The following is a 20,831-nucleotide window of genomic DNA, read 5'->3' as shown; positions in this document are numbered from 1 at the left end:
ATAAGAGTTGCATCGCTCTTGTGTCCCGTTGCGTGGTGCAAGAGTGATGTAACGCAGTTTGCATTACTCTATATTTACTAAGCCATACAGGGCCACACAAGGTGGCTTGACAAATCCAAGATAAGAGTTGCATCGCTCTTGTGTCCCGTTGCGTGGTGCAAGAGTGATGTAACGCAGTTTGCATTACTCTATGTTTACTAAGCCATACAGGGCCACACGAGGTGGCTTGATACATCCAAGATAAGAGTTGCATCGCTCTTGTGTCCCGTTGCGTGGTGCAAGAGTGATGTAACGCAGTTTGCATTACTCTATATTTACTAAGCCATACAGGGCCACACAAGGTGGCTTGATACATCCAAGATAAGAGTTGTATCGCTCTTGTGTCCCGTTGCGTGGTGCAAGAGTGATGTAACGCAGTTTGCATTACTCTATATTTACTAAGCCATACAGGGCCACACAAGGTGGCTTGATACATCCAAGATAAGAGTTGCATCGCTCTTGTGTCCCGTTGCGTGGTGCAAGAGTGATGTAACGCAGTTTGCATTACTCTATATTTACTAAGCCATACAGGGCCACACAAGGTGGCTTGACAAATCCAAGATAAGAGTTGCATCGCTCTTGTGTCCCGTTGCGTGGTGCAAGAGTGATGTAACGCAGTTTGCATTACTCTATGTTTACTAAGCCATACAGGGCCACACGAGGTGGCTTGATACATCCAAGATAAGAGTTGCATCGCTCTTGTGTCCCGTTGCGTGGTGCAAGAGTGATGTAACGCAGTTTGCATTACTCTATATTTACTAAGCCATACAGGGCAACACAAGGTGGCTTGATACATCCAAGATAAGAGTTGTATCGCTCTTGTGTCCCGTTGCGTGGTGCAAGAGTGATGTAACGCAGTTTGCATTACTCTATATTTACTAAGCCATACAGGGCCACACAAGGTGGCTTGATACATCCAAGATAAGAGTTGCATCGCTCTTGTGTCCCGTTGCGTGGTGCAAGAGTGATGTAACGCAGTTTGCATTACTCTATATTTACTAAGCCATACAGGGCCACACAAGGTGGCTTGACAAATCCAAGATAAGAGTTGCATCGCTCTTGTGTCCCGTTGCGTGGTGCAAGAGTGATGTAACGCAGTTTGCATTACTCTATATTTACTAAGCCATACAGGGCCACACAAGGTGGCTTGATACATCCAAGATAAAAGTTGCATCGCTCTTGTGTCCCGTTGCGTGGTGCAAGAGTGATGTAACGCAGTTTGCATTACTCTATATTTACTAAGCCATACAGGGCCACACAAGGCGGTTTGATACATCCAAGATAAGAGTTGCATTGCTCTTGTGTCCCGTTGCGTGGTGCAAGAGTGATGTAACGCAGTTTGCATTACTCTATATTTACTAAGCCATACAGGGCCACACAAGGTGGCTTGATACATCCAAGATAAGAGTTGCATCGCTCTTGTGTCCCGTTGCGTGGTGCAAGAGTGATGTAACGCAGTTTGCATTACTCTATATTTACTAAGCCATACAGGGCCACACAAGGTGGCTTGATACATCCAAGATAAGAGTTGCATCGCTCTTGTGTCCCGTTGCGTGGTGCAAGTGTGATGTAACGCAGTTTGCATTACTCTATATTTACTAAGCCATACAGGGCCACACAAGGTGGCTTGATCAATCCAAGATAAGAGTTGCATCGCTCTTGTGTCCCATTGCGTGGTGCAAGAGTAATGTAACGCAGTTTGCATTACTCTATGTTTACTAAGCCATACAGGGCCACACGAGGTGGCTTGATACATCCAAGATAAGAGTTGCATCGCTCTTGTGTCCCATTGCGTGGTGCAAGAGTAATGTAACGCAGTTTGCATTACTCTATATTTACTAAGCCATACAGGGCCACACAAGGTGGCTTGATACATCCAAGATAAGAGTTGCATCGCTCTTGTGTCCCGTTGCGTGGTGCAAGAGTGATGTAACGCAGTTTGCATTACTCTATATTTACTAAGCCATACAGGGCCACACAAGGTGGCTTGATACATCCAAGATAAGAGTTGTATCGCTCTTGTGTCCCGTTGCGTGGTGCAAGAGTGATGTAACGCAGTTTGCATTACTCTATATTTACTAAGCCATACAGGGCCACACAAGGTGGCTTGATCAATCCAAGATAAGAGTTGCATCGCTCTTGTGTCCCATTGCGTGGTGCAAGAGTAATGTAACGCAGTTTGCATTACTCTATATTTACTAAGCCATACAGGGCCACACAAGGTGGCTTGATACATCCAAGATAAGAGTTGCATCGCTCTTGTGTCCCATTGCGTGGTGCAAGAGTAATGTAACGCAGTTTGCATTACTCTATATTTACTAAGCCATACAGGGCCACACAAGGTGGCTTGATACATCCAAGATAAGAGTTGCATCGCTCTTGTGTCCCGTTGCGTGGTGCAAGAGTGATGTAACGCAGTTTGCATTACTCTATATTTACTAAGCCATACAGGGCCACACAAGGTGGCTTGATACATCCAAGATAAGAGTTGTATCGCTCTTGTGTCCCGTTGCGTGGTGCAAGAGTGATGTAACGCAGTTTGCATTACTCTATATTTACTAAGCCATACAGGGCCACACAAGGTGGCTTGATAAATCCAAGATAAGAGTTGCATCGCTCTTGTGTCCCACTGCGTGGTGCAAGAGTGATGTAACGCTTTAATAATTATGCCTTAATATATTTGAATTCTCTCCAGGCTTGCTTAATATATTTTCTTTGCTTTGAATTATTACATTCGAGGGAATCAGTAGGATCACACTCCGTGATGTGCTGCTGCTCCGGATCTGAAAAAGTAATTCTGATTCCTGATATCTTGTTCATTTGGATGTTGACTGTCTTGGTTTCTTCTTTCTTCTTTGATTGCCCACAGTTGCCACTCCTCCCCCACATCACCCACTTTTTACTCACTAACTTTAGGTCCTAAGGCAACTTTTTACAATCCTTGGGGGGAGATGGAATGCAGAAAAGCCGCGTAGGAAAAGGTCGCCCACATTTTTTGTGGATAGAGGAAAATGTAAATATTTGATTCAAATAGGGGAGCCCAGAGGACTTTATTTTGCTCAGAGTTGGATACTCATGTAATTACATTTGCTGCACCACTTCTGTTGGGGGATCTAAATATGTGCTTTTATCCTGGAAAGTGGAGCCCTCGTTTCAAAGTTTAAAACATATCAACAAGGCCCACCCAACAGTCAGAAAGTTGCCATTGATACATTGTGGTTAATTTACAAAGAGGCCTAGATTTACTAATCTTTCATGCGACACAAAGCAGCAAGTGAAGGTGCTACTCTGCCTAGCATGAAAGGGAATGCGCAGAAATATAAGATATGGTGCACCTCTGTTCTTGCCTTGAGCTGGCCCACTTTTGGCTGGCTAGCACCAATGCAGACACCCTTGCACCATGGTCCAAGGATGTCTGGGTTGTCGTAAGGTTTGTTTTTTGTGCAGGAATGGATACCTTTTAACACGAAACCTGTTCTTAGAGACATATTCCTCTTTTTATGTGTGAGCACCAGGAGTAAGAAACAAGGAAAAAGTTACATATTTCCACTCGTTAAACACCTTTGGGTAGGTGCATCATTTTGGCACAACTCCAATTTACTTAAGTAAATCCGTTTTTTGCCAAATCATTTTTTTATTAATTTTGCCGTAGCAGAAACATAAAATATATGCAATGTGAGGTGAAGTACAGCAAATGAAACCCCAAGTCAGTGAGGCAAACCCAATCTACAAGATAAAGCAGGTGACAGTTTAATAGTAATGAAGCATACTCATTCCCATGGTACTGCAGGACCAATCTTGAGTGTGTAGGCCTCCAGAGTCATCAACCCCCTGGCACTCCCCCTCCCCTAGGACATTCAAAGCTGCCAGCTTCCCTTCCTTCCACAATTTTGGGCATTGGGTCCTGTACTTTCACCCATCCTCACCTTCTGACCAAGGGTCACATATCTTAGCAAATAGGGGCAGTCCCTAGTCCAATATATCATCTCCTCAGCCTGTTAACACCATTCCAAATTGGATTTAAGCACTCCCCCAGCAATGCATCACATCCCGGGGCACCCCCGCCAGAGAGGCCAGCCGGGAGGGGAGCTTAGGAATCTCCCTCAACACCTGAGAAAGCTTCAGTTACACCTCAGTCCAGAACACCCTCAGTTTGGGCAGTCCCACAATTTGTGTACTAGTGTCCCCCTTTGACAGCAGCCCCTCAGACAACAATCAGTGTGGCATTGAGTCTTGTGTGTGTAAAGTATGCTCAGTGCAGCAGTTTCACTTGTATAAGTCTAAAACCCACCAGGATGGCAACCTCTCCCAGGTACCTACAGGCAGCCCCCATGGATCGTCTTACAGCCTGCCCAGGTCTCTCTACCACTTCTCTATCAGTTATTGCAATGAGGCCTGACTATTGCACAGGAGTGCAACTGGGATGTGGCATGCCTATGGCGTGGCACTCCCAGTGCCTGACACTCCAGTGGACTCTCGTCCTCCAGGTCTGGAGGGCAGGGGATCCGACGGTGTAGGATGGAGCAGACCTGCAAAGAGATCAATAATTGTACCCCTGGCATGCGTATTGGCCATGCACTTCTACAAACATCAGCAACCCTGTATCCCCTTGCAGGCCCCCCACTTAGAGATCCCAATCCTATCCCAGAGATGGTAGCCGACACAAACCGAAGTACAGCCAAACTTCTCAAATCTGCCCAGCCCGTGTCGCGAGTTGCACATCTCCACGCCCTGACCACTGAGGCGGTCGGCCTCTGAATGGTCATTAGGCTCCTTGTGTGGTAAAGCTATCATGAAAAATCGCGGGGCACCAGTTCCCAGCGGTCCACCAGAAAGGCCGCCTCCCTCTGGTTCACAAATAATGAGTCATTAACAGTCAGAAGGCTGGTAACCCAGTAGTACAGCTTCAGGTCATGCAGGGCTATTCCCCCATCCATCAGACTCCTCATCAACAATCTGAGGGCGATTCGTGGGGCACCCCATCCCCCAAAAATGGGACTGAATCTCCACCTTCACTGCCCAGAAGAATCTGTTGGGACCACACATAAAGAATTCTGCAGCACATATGAATTTGGGAAGGTAGACCTTCTTGTATAAGGCTGCTGTACACATCATTGAGAGGGGGAATTGATGTCAGGGCTCCACATCCCTGCAGAAGATCCTCTGGATACGTCCCACTTCGTTGTCAAAGAACAGTTTTCGATCGGTGCTCACATAGATTCCCAGGTAAGTAAAGCTGACGTCAGTTCATATGAGTTACTCTGGTCACACTCACACTGGTCCCCATGTGGGCAACAGAAATATAATAGATTTCCCCCAGTTAATAGTTATCCCAGTCAACTGCCCAAAGATTCTAAGCATCTCCATCACCGTCGGCTGGGACCGGACTAGCTGAGCAAGAGAAAGCAAGACTTCATCAGCATAAAGGGAGACTACATCCTCCCACTCACCATACCAGAGGAACAGCAACGCGTTTCACCGAAACCAGCTTGGCAACAGCTCCATTGCCACTGCAAACTCTGCACCATTGCTGTCAAGTAAGAGCCCTCCGCGTCTGCCAATGCCTCTGCGGGCCAGACTCCTCTCCTCCTGCCACTCAAGGGTCCTCGACTGGAGGTCTCCCCTCGACCACATTTGGGGACCCTTGACACCCTGCAGTACTGGACCAATGCCTGACAGCGCAACTCCTTCACATGGCCTGGCTCACCAGACTGAGCATCGCCGCCATCTAGCTAGCCTTCACCGCCAAAGCCCTCCCCATGGGCCGACATGCCCCTGACCATAACAGCGGGCACTCAGCACCCCACACTGCCCCAGGAGACACTGGGTGGTGACCAGGTGACCAAAGATCACTTCCCCAGCGGTCTGGCAGCAAGCAGCTCTGGGCCAAATCTCTGGAACCAAAGCAATCCGGGTTTGCTTCAGAATCCATGGAGACATGTATGGGAACACCCAGGCTCCCCCCATGTCAAGGCTTCAGAATCCATGGAGACATGTATGGGAACACCCAGGCTCCCCCCATGTCATGGCTTCATGGTGCAAGGTACCACAAACCAGTGTACTGCCCTGCCTTGCTTTTCGTTTTGTGTAAAATATGGCGCAAAGCAATGACATTAAGATGTGTTTGGCTTTGTCAATCTCAAGTAACATTGTGTGTCATGGCTGTGGCAAAGAAGTGTGCAACAATGATGCGCCAGTAGGTGCAGGCGGTGGGCACCGGTATTCCATTTTGGGCACTGGAACCTAATTTTATCATCAAGCTTTGAACCTGATAAAGATGGAAAAAAGGCAGAAAAGGGAGAAAGAAGTAAAAGAGAAAGATAGGAAAAAGGGACAGGGGACGAAAGTAGCAATGAAAAAGAGATAAAGGACAGAAGGTGTATGCAGGTGAAAGAAATAGGCTTGGGGTGGAGTCAGCACCCGCGGTGGGCTCCTGAGAAATCCTTGAGCCCCTGCTTTTATTTTATTTCATTTCACACATTAAGCACAGCTTCATTACTTCAAGTTGAAAGGAGTACCCCTTTACGTGAAACCCAAAGATCGAGCACAGTCATGGGGCTCCAGCAGCAAAGACATTGTAGGTCTATCTAAAGGGTAAGAGGAGGAGCGGGGTCTCTGTACCAAGAGGCACTGGACCTTGGGGGAACTCACAGACTATCTGTCATGAATGGAGCCCGGCGCAAGGCAAGGAGGGTGGGGGGGTGGGGGGGGCAGGAAGGGTTCCTCTGCAGATGGCACTAGATTGATGGATACACGGGGTGTTGATACTTCTGGTTGAGGTGTCCCTGCTGAGATAGCGCTCTGTACACAACTCTGGCAGGGGCAGAGGGGCGGGACACTGGGTGCACATAAGCAGGGGTCAGTAATATTCCCTGCTGATTCTCCCTGGGATTGCAAGAAGCCGGACTTCGAGCTCTTTTGCTTGCAATGGAAGCTCCTGGGTCATTTTAAAGCTCGGTGAGTTTCATCAGTTTATCGGTTCCATTTCCTCCTTTGTATGCTGCATTGTTGCTCAGTATAAGTTATTGATCAACTTTTCTGTTTTATCTTTGCTATTCTTCCTTGCAGGCCACTGAGGAAGAGGAGGCTGTTCAGGGCTCCTTTAAGCAGGACAGCTGCAGCTGCAGGACAAGGAATGCAGCTGTTCAGGTCAGTGTGGAAGGGGTCTCCAAGAGGTAGATCCAGCCATTGTCAGGAAAGAGTTGACTGGTTTCTCTTCTCTTTCCGACAGCATGGAGAGGGGCGGTGGGGGCATATTAACAACGGCCAGTGATAATTATCGATGGCCGTGCTTCTCGATAATTATATTATCGCAGCCTATCTCTGGTATTTATCGCCCTGGTAGCGCGTAATTAACAACGCGTTACTCCAGGGCATTAACAAATCCAGAGATAGCGAGGTTATCGACTTTTGCAGGGAACATCGCTGGTTTTCCAGCAATGATCCATGCAAAAGGGTGATAACCTCGCTGAAACAACCCACAGCATCAGCATAAGCCTAATCCACCCCCTATGTCAGGAATGGCTAAGTCAGGATTTTAGCAGACATTAGATTTTGGCGAAAACTGCAGTTTTTGCCAAAATCTAACGTCTGCTAAAATCATGTGGGCTGCCTTGTAAATATTGTGATGTAAACATCAGCGATATTTGCAAGGTAGACCATCCAGGGTTCACCCAGTGACACCCACTTTGCATCTCATTAGAGATGCAAAGTGAGGCGGTGGGACAAAGGCTGCTAACATGCGATTATGCATGTTTGCACCCTCTTGTAAATAGGGCGCTGGTTTTATCTCCGATTTTGTGGCTTTGTAAGCTACTGTTACAAAACAAAAACTATTTTACTTGCTAATAGTTTTAACATTCTGACATACAAATGTCAATGTTAAATTGGATGACCGCTATTTCAAGAATATGAAGGGGGATTAATATTTGGTACTGTTGGTAAGTGTTAGAAATCAGGGTCTCTTGATGGCCGGTTTTTGCCCTGTCCAAGTAAGGACCCATCCTTCTAGTCAGGGTAAGGGGATTGCACTTCTAAAATAACCCCTGCTAGCCCCCTTGGTATCTTGGCACGAGCAGTCAGACTTATCTCAGAGGCAGTGCGCAAAGCATTTGCACATTACATACAGTAACACCGTGGAAACACTACAAAAGGACACCATACCAGTTTTAGGAAAATTGGCAATATTTATCTGTGTTAAGCAAGACCAAAACAATAACAATCTAACATACAGAAATCAAAATATGAATGCTGTAAAAATAGACTTAAAATACAGTTCCTTGAAGTCGATAGCTCCCTCCAGGGCTATCACGGCATCGAGATCAAACAAATCCAAGAGTTCAGGCCAACCACGGTGTTGCTAGCTAGCTAAGGTGTCAGAAAACACGCAAACAGTACTTCGGAAATGACGGGCATCGTGGACGTTGTGATAAGCTCCGAAAAGACAGCATTGGCTGGTGTCCGTCTCGGAAGTCGATGAAGGAGTTGTCTGGCCATTGAAGTAACACAAGTTACAGATTGAACTTCGCGAAGCTGAAGTCAGGAGTGCCGGTGTCGGCAGGCATTGGGGCTGCAGTGCGAAGTAGAGCAGTGCGGTGTAGAGTACGCTTCCAGTGCAGACAGACACTCAGTGATGGCATTCAGCGGCGTTGTGAGACCAGGATAATGGTACCAAGTGGGGTGGTGCTTGTTGCTGTGCACATCGAGGTGCAAGCAGCGGCAACGTCGTTGTTGAAGTGCTGTCGTCAGTATACCCAAGGCTACAGTGCGAAGTGGGGCCATGCAGTGTGTAGGCCCACAGGTCACAACGAAAGCAGAGTTGTCGGTTGACAATTTGTAGTTGATGGCGCTGGCATCGGTGGGCCAAGGCTATGGTGTGGGATGGGGAGGTACGTTTAGTAACTTACCAGAGGTGCTCCGTAGACGACAGAGCAGGCAACTGCATCATTGTCGTCGTGGAACATCGTCATCAGCGAGGCCAGGTGGTGATGTGAAGCAAGGCGATGTGAAGTGCGGTGTCCTCAGTTCACCCTGCAAGGAATGGCTCAGTGGTGGAGTCGGGTGGCGTCATCGGTGAGTCTAGAGTTGCAGTGCAATGCTGGTCATGGTCTCTGTGGTGCCAACAGGTCATGAAGCTGACAGCGGCATCATTGACAGGGTCAATTTGCTTTTCCCTCTGTGACAGATGAAACACGCAGTTCCACATGCGGGTATCCAGAGGATGGTGAAGTCTTTGCTGTGCTTTAGACTTTCAACAGGAGTAAAGCTCTACTTCAAGCCCCTTGAGAAACTTTGCAGGCCAACCCTACAAAGCAACGCACAGCTCTTCTTCTTGGTAGGTCTTTAGTTCAAAAGTACTGAGTTCTGGGCCCCAATATTTCTACTACTTTTCCCTTTGAAGTCTTAGGCAGAAAGTCTATTTGGCTCTGTAAAAACCAGTTCTGTCCTGCCATGTCCAGCTCCACTATAGGAGGTGGAGACATTATTGTGCAGAGCAGACACAGCCTATGCAGGTGCTAGTGAAAAAGTCCTCCTAGCACTCTTAATGCAGAGAGGTCTATTCAGTCTGGCTATAAGTCACCCAGGAAAGGCAGGACACACCTCAAACCCTCCACACCCCTGTGACTGTCTAGAGTGAATGCACCTCCCCAGCTCCTGTCATTTCAAAATCAGGAGGTGAAAACACAAACAGGCAGAGATAAACAGGACTGTTTACTAAGAAAATGCCCACTTTCTAAAAGTAGCATTTTCGACCACAATCTAACAACCGCCTTCACTAACTAACTTCAAATCTCTAGCTGTTCCCAATTGAAAGTTACACTTGTAAAATGTTATATTGCAGTTCCAGTGATAGTCTATGGGTGAGCTAGCCCTTTCAATAGTGAAAAACGAACTGCACAGTATTTCACTAACAGGACGTGTAAAACACATTACTACTTGTCATACGTTTCACATAAACAGCACCAGGCCTTGGAGTTACCTTGCATCTAACTTAGGGGCGCCTTACATGTAGTAACAGGGAAGGTTGGGGCCTGGCAAGTGGGTGGAATTGCCAGGTCGACATAGCAATTGAAAACTGCACACAGACACTGCAGTTGCAGGTCTGAGACACCTTTGAAAAGCTACTTGTTTGGGTGGAACAACCCATGCTGCAGGCCCACAAGTAGCATTTGACTTAGAGGCCCTGGGCACGCACAGTGCCCTGTACTAGGGACTTACTAGTAGATCAAACATTCACATCATGGAAAACAAATCATAACACCATTTACAGTAGGAGTACTTGCACTTTAGCACCGAATAGCAGTGAAAAAGTGTGAGAGACACGAAACCAACAAAAACGAAGTTCAACATACCATCAAAAACAGGAAGTCAGAAGGCAAAAAAGACAGGAGAAACATGCCAATAGATGCCAGGTCTAACGGGAAGCGACATGTTGCGAAACACATGTTGGCCATCTTTGCGTTTTGGCTAAAGATTAATACATTTTTATTTTTTTGAAATAAAGATTCCTTACAGAATCCATTGCCTTATTTGTCAAACCTTAAAACCCAGTCCACTTTGTCTATTGCTGGAATCTTAACCTAATTGCAGATTGATTACATATTACAGCTGTTAGACCTATCAAACTTAGGGTGGTCTTCCCCTGAAGTTTTTGCTCCAGGTTCTTCCGCCTTAGTGATGAGAACTCCCAGGAGGTTGGCTAGTTCTCCCCACCTTCTGCTGGGAGAATAAGTGTTAGACCGGACAGACTTAAGATGGTCTTTCCTCATAACATGTGCCTACTTGCCTCCAATTTGTGATGGATTTTTGCATCCGCCGGCCTTATGACTCTGTGCACTTTACCACTGCTAAACAGTGTGTTGTAAATAAAATAAGTAGTCCAGGTACGTTTCCAAGTAGATTTATTGTAGGTAAGATGTTTCCAGGATGAGAGCCCCACAAGGAGCAGCCTCACTGCTGCTCAGCTCATCTCCAACTGACACTTACACACACAAACATTCCATTCACCCATATTCTCTCTCCCAGGCACTCAGGCTGAACAGCTGCAGTATAACACAGTGCTAAAGTGCTTCGTCTCCTAAACATGGTTTTATTGGCATATAGCTAAGGGGCCTATTTAATTGACTTGAAAGTCCCTTGTAGAGTGGTAATATCATATATGCAGAGCCTTTAAATTAAAGGCTACCAGTGGGACTGTAGCACTTATAGCTATAAGTTCTAGGCCTGCACTTGCAGCATGTTTGCACTGTCACTCTACCATGCCGACTTGCCATTTAAACTCCCTTGCCAAGATTTAAACTCCCCTTTTATTACATATAAATCACTCCTGAGGTAGGCCCCAGGTAGCCCATAGTGCCGGGTGCTGTGTAATTAAATGGTTGGACTGGTACTTTTAAGTTTTACATGTCTTGGTAGTGAAAAACTCCTAAATTTATTTTCCCCTGTGAAGAGGCCTACCCCTCCATAGAGGATTCCTTATTATATTTAATATGTGTAATTTCCAATTGGGAGAACTCAGATATGTCATATTTGGTACCTTTGAAATTGTAATGATAAATGCTCTTTAATTGTAAAGTCAGATTTTCCATTACAATTAGAAAACATCACTTTAAAAAAAATGCATTTTGCTGCCTTTAGCCCTTTGTGCCTGTAGCCTGTGTTGGTCCACATGACTGAGTGTAGCTGACAGTTAGACTGTGTTAATTTCTCCCAGACAGTCACACAATGGACAAATTAGGTGTGCCTCAATGGACCATCAACTGGTTGGATGGGTGGGTGGAGTTGAGCACAGACCCACTTACGCATTAAAAGGTCTAACAACCCTATATTGTCATTGCAGCCAGATTGGAGCCAGGGCAGGGGAGTCAGGAAATTCCAAGCACTTCAAAGAACCTTTTCCAGAAACCTCACCCACCTTCCAGAAGAGGGGTACCAGGGTATAAACACGGGGCATTCAAACCCATTCTTCAGTTCTCTACAGGGCCTGTGGATGAACTCCAAGAGCACCACCTGCTGCCGTAACCTGCTATGCACTCTGCCAGACTGCTCTGTACCTGAAAGGAATGCTTTGCTGCCTGGAGCCTGCCTTGACCCCTCAGAGGCAAGCCCTGTTGTTGATCCCTACATCTTCACTTTTGCCCAGGATTGCCAGAAGTGACTTCAAGGGCTTGTTTGCTGGCCTCCTTTTCAGAGCCACTGGTACAAAAAAGACTTCCACCATTTACCTGCACCTGGACCCTGCCTGCGTGAGTCATGAACACCCAAGACGTGTCTCATCAGTCCTGTACCCTGTACCCTGTGGTGCTAAAGGTGCCCAGGTGGTCAATTTTTAAACCTGACGATTTAGAACCATGAGAAGACCTGGATCAACCTGCTTGCATATCCTTTTAAGGTGCATTGGCAGTCGGATTGACTTTGCGTCTTCTCTTGGTACATTCTTTGCCACAGCAGCAAATCTTTTTCAGAGGTGCTTAGCCAAAGGGCTCCACAGTCATTCGACAATGATACTGCCTCCAGGTACACTACTGCAGCCTTGCCCTACTGAATTTCTACCTTCTAAGAAATGTTTCTCCAATAATTTTTCCAAGTCCAAACGTAAGCACTGACCAGGCCCAATCTACATCTTGAATCCTAACCGTGTTTCATCGCAGTCAGCCTTAACTTTTGACTGTGACCCAGACTCACACGAGCAGATGGCCATGGTTGGCGATCTGATCTTTATGTGCTAGATTTCACTAAAATCTCAAACAATTCATAACTCCAGTTCTACTAATTGGATTTTTGTTGTTTTGGTGTAAAATGATTTATTGAGATTTACTCTATTCTTCTAAGTTGATTTGGGATTGTTCTTGTGTTGTGTTTGCGCGTTATTTCTGTTTGTGCGCTACATAAATACTTTACATAATGCCTCTAAGTTAAGCCTGCCTGTTTTTTGTCCCAAGCTGCCTATAGTTAAACACAGGTTAATTTGATGATTTGATGATTTTGTGTGGTTCTCTCTGCTAGTGATTGTGTCTGTTGCTTGACCAGGGCTCACACCCCTGTCAACCAGAACCCAAGTTCTCACAACAGCTTTGTTTGCCTTGAGAGTGTTCCCTAACCCTCAGTCGTTCTGTCTGTATTTGTACACATGTAATTGCTCAATCACATCTAGCAATCTTCATGTGCAGAGAGGCCATGAAACAATGCTATTTATGTCTGTGAAGACTACATTAAACTGTGGGTGCCAACTGATGTGTTTTAGCATGGTCTACTGCAAATGTTGCAGAACATTGGCTGCACACACACTACTGGCCATGACAACTGGGCTCAGAAAGGTCCCCATGGCACACACATGTAGCTCCTTTCCTTTGTACTGCCCGTGGTCTAGTTCAGTTGACATCCGGCCTAAAACCAGCAGGAATTCCGTTAAAATGTATTTGAAAGTCTCTTCTAGTCTTGGAAAATCATTCTTGTTTACTCTGCCCTATTTTGCCCCTCACACCAAGTGGTTGCTGATGTCTGCCCTCAGTTTGTTGGCATGGACCAAGAACTGCTCTTGTTTTGATAAATGTATATATGCTTCTAATTATTGTGGTGATATCAAGTGTCATACCACACATGGTGCTCGAGGGTGCAAAAGGCGTGTTCACCTGCTTTGCGAACTCCAGGGCACTACTGTATTACAAAAGGGGCAGCAGACGCTTGTGCAACCCTTTCTGTAATAATGATCACACCAGCACACGTGTAGCAGCAGCACTATCTTCAAGGGGTACCCCCTCTTCTTCTGGAGTGCGTGGCCCCATGCAAATGAGGGAATTACTTTGCCTCTGCCACTATATAATGGCCATGGACTCAGAAACACACTGCCATTGGGAGTCTTTAGCCTCTTAGGTGCTGCGCCTATTCCAACGGCCGACGGCACCACTACCTCAGGAGTGCTGCCGTGGGCCGTTGGACGTTCGAACCTCACCTGCACAATGGAATGTTCAGCACTGGAGCTGGGCGTTCCATAGCTGCTAAGAGGTTAAGCCAGACCTCTGGAGGGGCAGAGGGTGTCCCATGCACAGCCTAGACACCCCCCATTCGGTAAGTGCAGTGACGCAAGTGACCTGCAAGGGGAGCTCTTTAACGTGCAGGCTGCACACGGCCTTCCACCTGCACTTTGAAACATGGAGCTCTTTGATTGGTATAGGGTGCACTGTCCCTGTGTGTGCGGCGCGCCTTCTTAAAGGCGTGCTCTGAATCAAAGGTGGCCAGTGCTCATGGACCCAGAAGAGTCAGCACTCCTGTGGGTTCACCCTGAGCTAGACTGAAAGAAGCACCTGTCATGATCCACTTTACAGAATATCATGGAATGTGGATTGTCACCATTATCAATCCATTTAATTCAATTTTCGCCAAAACGAATGTGGTCATGAAACCACAGGGGTCATCTATTACATTCGGCCTCCACATGTTTTGTTTAGCCTAAAAAGGATTTTTTTTTCATTTCTATTATTAATTGAATTCTTCAATTGTTTTAGATTTTACTTCTTACTTTCGCAGAAGCCAATCATGACTCCTACAACATGTTCAGAAAATGTCACAAGTGCCAGCGAATTCCTTCTTCTGGGTCTTCACGTCATTCCAGAGCTGAAGCCCCTCCTCTTCCTGCTGTTCGTCACCATCTATGTGTTCACTATTATTGGTAATAGCATCATTGTTGCCACGGTAGCTGTTAGCGAGCGCCTCCAGTCACCGATGTTCTTTTTTCTGGGCAATTTCTCTTTCCTGGAAATCTGGTACTCCACTAGCACAGCTCCCAGCATGCTCTCGGGCTTACTGACACACGGCAGCTCCATTTCCTTTGCTGGTTGCCTCATGCAGTTCTATTTCTTTGTTTCCTTGTTGACCAGTGAGTGCTTCCTTCTGATGGTCATGGCTTACGACAGGTACACCGCCATATGCTTCCCCCTGCATTACAGCGCTCTCATGGACCGGGCAATTTGTGTTAAGCTACTTGCCAGTGCCTGGGTTGGAGGGTTTGCACCCCCATTTGTCACAGTAATCCTACTGCAAAGATTAAGATTTTCAGGTGAAAAAGTTATAGACCACTTTTTTTGTGAATTTGCTCCAATTCTGAAAACAGCCTGTTCAGAAACTTCTTACATTGAACTGTATGTTTTCATCATGTCTTTTTTAATTTTATCAATTCCTTTTCTGCTAATCATCTTGTCTTATGTTTACATCATGTCGGCCATCTTGAAAATCCCATCAGCCACTGGGAGAAACAAAGCATTCTCCACCTGCAGCTCCCACCTTGCTGTGGTCAGTACATATTTTGGCCCGCTGATTGCAATCTACGCCACACCAAAAAGTGAAAGCTCCCTTAACTTAAACAAAGCCTTGTCCCTCCTCTACTCTGTTGCAACGCCGCTGCTCAATCCCATCATATACACGCTGCGGAACAAGGAAATAAGGGAGACCTGGATGAAGGCACTACACAAGATACCTTAATCTACAGAATCCAAGCAAAGTCTGTTAACATGGATATAAAGCAGCTGTTATTCCTATATTTCTTTGTGGTTTTCATTCACAGTTGCCTTTGCCTTTTCAGATGCCTTGATTCTATTACACACCTTAAATTCTTGATTTTTTTTAAATTATTATTTTTCTAATCACAGTTATATACATTTCTAATCTTACATTGTCTCTTTGGTTCCCTTTTGATATTCCCTACTTGGTTGCACATGTTTTATCAATCATTTTTATGTGCCCTGTTTAAGTACAGTTTCTATCCATTCAATTTATTGTATCATACAGTATTTATATTAAATGTCATGCACAGTTATCATTCAGTAGTTTTTACGGCTCTATGTTCTCTGCTGTGTCTGTCATTCAAGTCATAGTCTGTGGCCATTCTCAAGGTATGCCTGTTGCCCTGTCAATCAATTCTTGAAGGGTTGGACAAGGTGCCTGGCTACGTTTTATTTGTTCAATTATTAAGGTTTTTAATGGGAACAAAAGCTACGATGGGAACAGATCCTTTAGAATTCATGAAAAAAGGAGAAAATTGTGAGGGAAAAAAGGAGTTTAATATTTTAAGTTAAAGGAAAGAGGGTAACTAAAACTATAAAGGAACGCCAAATTGATATAGGTAGCTCATCCATCACATGGCCACGGAAGAAGAAGAAGACATGGAAAACAAAGACAAATTGACCACCAAGAACACACTTGTTGGCTCCACAAAATGGTGGTTACTGCATTGTCATCAAAAAAAGGAATCATAAAGAAAAAGACACAACGGTGGCCCACGGGACTCCCATGGATGGTAATGACGTTCAGGGAACATTGAATAAATGAATTACACATTTTTCTGCTGTCCATTCTTCAGGGCTCATTGGACTCCTGTTGGAGGCAGGTGGTGCAGAGACATAACGAATAAATGAAGAAATGTTTGATAGTGTCCATCCAGGGTCTATAGGATTCATGTGGGAAGCAGGGAATTCAGGGAAAAATCAAATAAATGAATTAAATAATTCATGGTCCCCACCCAGGGCCCACAGGACACCTATGGGAGGCGCGCGGTGAAGAAAAAACCTAAGTAATTAACTTAACGGTTGGTATCACTCCAGAGTCCATGGGACTGCTGTGGGAGGCAGAAGGTTCAGAGAATATCAAATAAATAAATTAATTAATTGCTAATGTCCATCCAGAGTCCATGGGACACCAGTGCTAGGCAGGGGAATTCAGGGGAAATCAAATAAAGAAATTAAATAATTGTTACTGCCCATCCCAAGCCCATATGTTTCCCTTGGAATTTACTCAATGGTTGCGATGCCCACTAACAAAGGAGGACATATAAAATAGATTTAGTGTTCTCTAACTTTTATCTGTCCTTGTCAGACTCCATTCCTTTAGTCTGAACAGGTCACTTTTTGATCCAATTTAATTGGTCTACCTCCCGTCCGGACCAACAGGACAATGTTACTAGGCCACTATTTCATCCTTTATCTCAAATTATTGGTGACAATTTGCGGGCGGCTTTGAAAGATACTATTGCACCCCTCTCAGGTTCCATTGATTGCACCGTGATGCAATATGATCATTGGTTGCGTACTATGGAGGTGAAACTTGCCCCTCGCCCCGCTCACGCCTCCAGTAGCAAAGAGATCTCGAGCCCCTGCTCTCTGATGCTCTTATACAAGAGAAAAAGCTATGTAAAAGACAGAGTGGGCATAGAGAAAAAACGATAGCCTTGAATCAAAAATATTAGTCAAAGTAGCTTAAAACAATATGTGACCCTGATAAACCTCACAGAGAGAAAGTATTGTGAGGGGTGTGTAGGAAAAGCTGCGAACAAACACAGGGAAATCTTTAAGATTGTGAAGGATTTTACCAATCCGGTGGCCAGTATCCATCCATGAGTTGGTGTGAGCAACTCACACTATTCTTCCACAACAAAGTCCAAGTGATACAGAACAGTCTTCCTGTCATTTCTATCTCAGATGTGACTCTTGGTTGCACAGGTCAGATGGCTCTACCGGGTTCCTGCGGCCTCTCGGACTTCAATTCTACCTCCCTGGAAGACTCTGGGACAGCCATTTTAAACCTTAAATCAGCCTCTCCTAATGATCCTTCTCCTCCTACCATTTTGGTTTTAGGTGTGGACATGATCAACCCCATTCGGAATGCGGTGTTGAATCAGTCCCTTGTCACTGCTGCGGTTCCTCCATGTTGGAAGAGAGCAAAAATGGTTCCTCTACTAAGAAAGCCTCGAGAGGATCCAGATGTCCCAGGCAATTATAGACCTATTTCCCTTCGTCCACGCCTGCTAAAATAGTTGGAAAATGTATCTATCAACAGCTGCCAAATATCTAGAGGCCAAAGGGCTTCTTTATCCAAGCCAGTCGGGTTTAGACCTAGGCATAGTGCTGAGACTGCCTTGGTGTAGGTCTCATATTGTATAGGATGCACCATTGATGCAGGAAGCAGGGCAGTCCCACCTAACATGCTGCTCGCACACTTTTGTGAGATTGGCATTGGAGATAATGCTTTGCTTAGGTCCATTCTTGAGGACAGGAGACGGGAAGTTTGGCTGCCCCCCTATTCTTCTACCAGTCGAAAGGTGTCAGTTAGAGTCCCTCGGGGCTCTGCACTTAGTCTCACTATGTTTAACATCTTTTTCCCCCCTCAGCTAAGCTGGTGGAATTGTTTTGGGCTAAGATTCTTTCCCTGCAGAGCATTTTTTCAAAGGCTGACATGCAACCTCTTGAAATGCGACACAGAGATGACAGAGGGGCTTATGTCATGTTATGTTAAAAAAATTTATAAAGCGTAATGTACACTTGAGGGTGTCCTGGCGCTGATAGCTACACAGACTAAATGGGCAACCATTTAGGACTAGAAAGTTAAGAAAGCTAGGTTTTATGACGTTTTTTGGTAACCTGTAATGAAGATGTAGATCTAATGTGGGGAGGCAGTAGATTCCAGTGTCTAGCCGCTCCAGCAAAGGAAGCTGCTGACACCCCGTTTCGTTTTCTTGAATCTGAAGGTCATCACTTTATAGGTTCCCAAAGTTCTGAGATTCCTGCTAGCGGCACACCAGGAGATAGCTTGTCTCAGGAATTCAGGACTCATGCCATGCAAGGCGCTAAAAGTGAGACAGAGGGTTTTGAATTTGATCTAATTCCTGATGGTGAGTCACTGCAGTTCCTTGATGGCAAGGGATACTGAGCGATGTTTAGGGAGAAGAAGGAGTACCCTGGCAGCGTAATGTTGGCGAGCCGGCAATTTGTTAATGTATTGTTTTTGAAGATTGATGTGTAAACCATTTCAATAGTCAATTTTAGATAGGACGAGGAAGAATATGACTGTTTTCCTATAGGTATAGATATATAAGAAAATATCTTGTTGATGGTCTTAACGTATTGTAACAGACAGATTCAGTGGCATTAGCTTGTCACCCCCAAACTCTTGTCTTTAGTGGTCGGCATTGGGAGTGGACTCATTTTGAATGGCCCGCTATCTGGAGTCCAATAGTGAGAATTATTTCTGAAGAGAATGATCTCTGTCTTATCCAAATTTAACTTTGAGCAGTGCCTGCCCTTCCAGGTGCTGATTGCTCTCATACAGTTATGAAGCTAAGAGCTGGTGTGGATAGACTCATTTACAGCAGATAGCACAGTTTGTGTGTCATCTGCGTGAGAGATAAGTGATAGACCGAAGGATCGAGTCAGCGGGCAGGTTCAGCTACATATAGGTTAAAAAGGGTGGGACTGAACGAGGACCCCTGCGGAACCCCACGTCGTAGCGAGAAGATGTTGGAACTGAAGCTGTCTAGCATCACCGTATTTTCCCTATCCTTTAGAAATGATCTGAGTAGCTCTAAGGCTGAACCCTTTATGCCAATAGACGTTAAACAACAGCATAGTATCGAGTGATCTACGGTGTGAAAGGCTGCGGATAGGTCCAGAAATATCAAAGCTGCATTGCCGCCTTCATCTAGGATGGTTTTAAGCTCAATCGTGACTTTGATGAGTGCTGTCTCGGTGCTGTGTTCTGATGTGAAGCCAAATGGAGTTGGGTCTAATAGATTGTGCTCTTTAATAAACTGTGTATGTTGAAGCAAACAAAAGGAGATGATGGACAGAATGCTGAAACTTTTCAGACACTCACCCCAGACACACAACGGCTTCCGGTCACATGGTCAAACAACAACAGCCAGCAGGGGGCTTGGTCACAACAAAGAACACATGCAGGCCTATGGCAAAAGCACACTGGCTGGATATGCAAAATGACTGTCAGCCACTCAAACAACAACAAACAGCAAGGAGGCATGGCCACAACAAAGAACACAGGCAGGCCGATGGCAAAAGCAGGCTACACAAAATGGCAATCAGCCACATGGTTAAACAACAACCAGCAAGGAGGCATGGCCACAACAAAGAGCACATGAAGGCCTGTGGCAAACACGCACAGGCTGGCTACATAATGTGGCCACCAGCTAAATGGTCAAACAGCAAGCAGGAGGCATGGAAAAGAAAGAACACATGCAGGCAGGCGTATAGCAAAAGCACATTGGCTGCCTACCCAAAATGGCCACCATCCACATGGTTAAACAAAATGCAGGAGGAATGGAAAACAAAGAACACATGCAGACCTATGATGAAAACACCCTTGCCACCTACACAAAATAGCCACATAGTAAAAAAACAAGCAGGAAGTATTGAAAACAAAGAATATATGTAAACATCAACCTAGGCAATCGTAACTGCTTGTCTTAGACAGTAATTTAAGGGCAAAAGACCATTCCCGAAGATGAAATTACAGTTTGTATTGTCAACACATCAGTGAGTTATCGACAGACAAATAAAATCATTGATTTAATAAACCAAGCGTTAAAAATAGTTCAAAGAACTATACATCAAATATCAACATAAAAAACAATAAATATACAAAGGAAAAAGGGGAAAACCTAACAGGGTATAAAAGAGAAATATATGTGGCACAATAATAAATAATCGACGCGCATTTCGGCGACCAGCGGCTGCTTCAGGAAAAGCCACTCGATTACCTAAACAATAAACAACATAAATTTCAAGTTAAAATCAACAAAAAAATTTCATTCAACAAAAAATAATCATGGTCATATTTCATCTTTCAGATGTCGTTATGCTCAATTACAATGCAACATATGACTTAAAATCGAATATATCAACATTCAAGAAAATTGGTCAAGGGCCCATCTGTGGACAAGTCTAACTCATAAATACACATGAGTTCAAATTATGGATTTCTGTGCTCATTTAGAAAAGGAACCAGCCAATCTA

The 20,831-nt window shown here is 45.2% G+C and overlaps 1 protein-coding gene across 1 annotated transcript in view; it reads left to right on the top strand.

The window, feature by feature from the left end:
- Nucleotides 1-15,516, top strand: part of LOC147678827 (olfactory receptor 6B9-like) — a 32,445-nt gene extending 16,929 nt beyond the window's left edge. Inside the window, exons 2-4 of the mRNA XM_086945747.1 lie at nucleotides 7,108-7,188; nucleotides 9,224-9,373; nucleotides 14,566-15,516. Of these exons, the coding sequence (XP_086801873.1) occupies nucleotides 7,108-7,188; nucleotides 9,224-9,373; nucleotides 14,566-15,516 (1,182 nt within the window). The remainder of the gene's footprint in view (nucleotides 1-7,107; nucleotides 7,189-9,223; nucleotides 9,374-14,565) is intronic.
- Nucleotides 15,517-20,831: the final 5,315 nt, after the last annotated feature.

Source organism: Lissotriton vulgaris, chromosome 12 (genome assembly GCF_964263255.1).
Source record: "Lissotriton vulgaris chromosome 12, aLisVul1.2, whole genome shotgun sequence".
NCBI lineage: Eukaryota > Metazoa > Chordata > Amphibia > Caudata > Salamandridae > Lissotriton > Lissotriton vulgaris.
The sequence above is the reverse complement of the archived record's forward strand: the minus strand, read 5'-3'. Positions and strand labels throughout refer to the sequence as shown.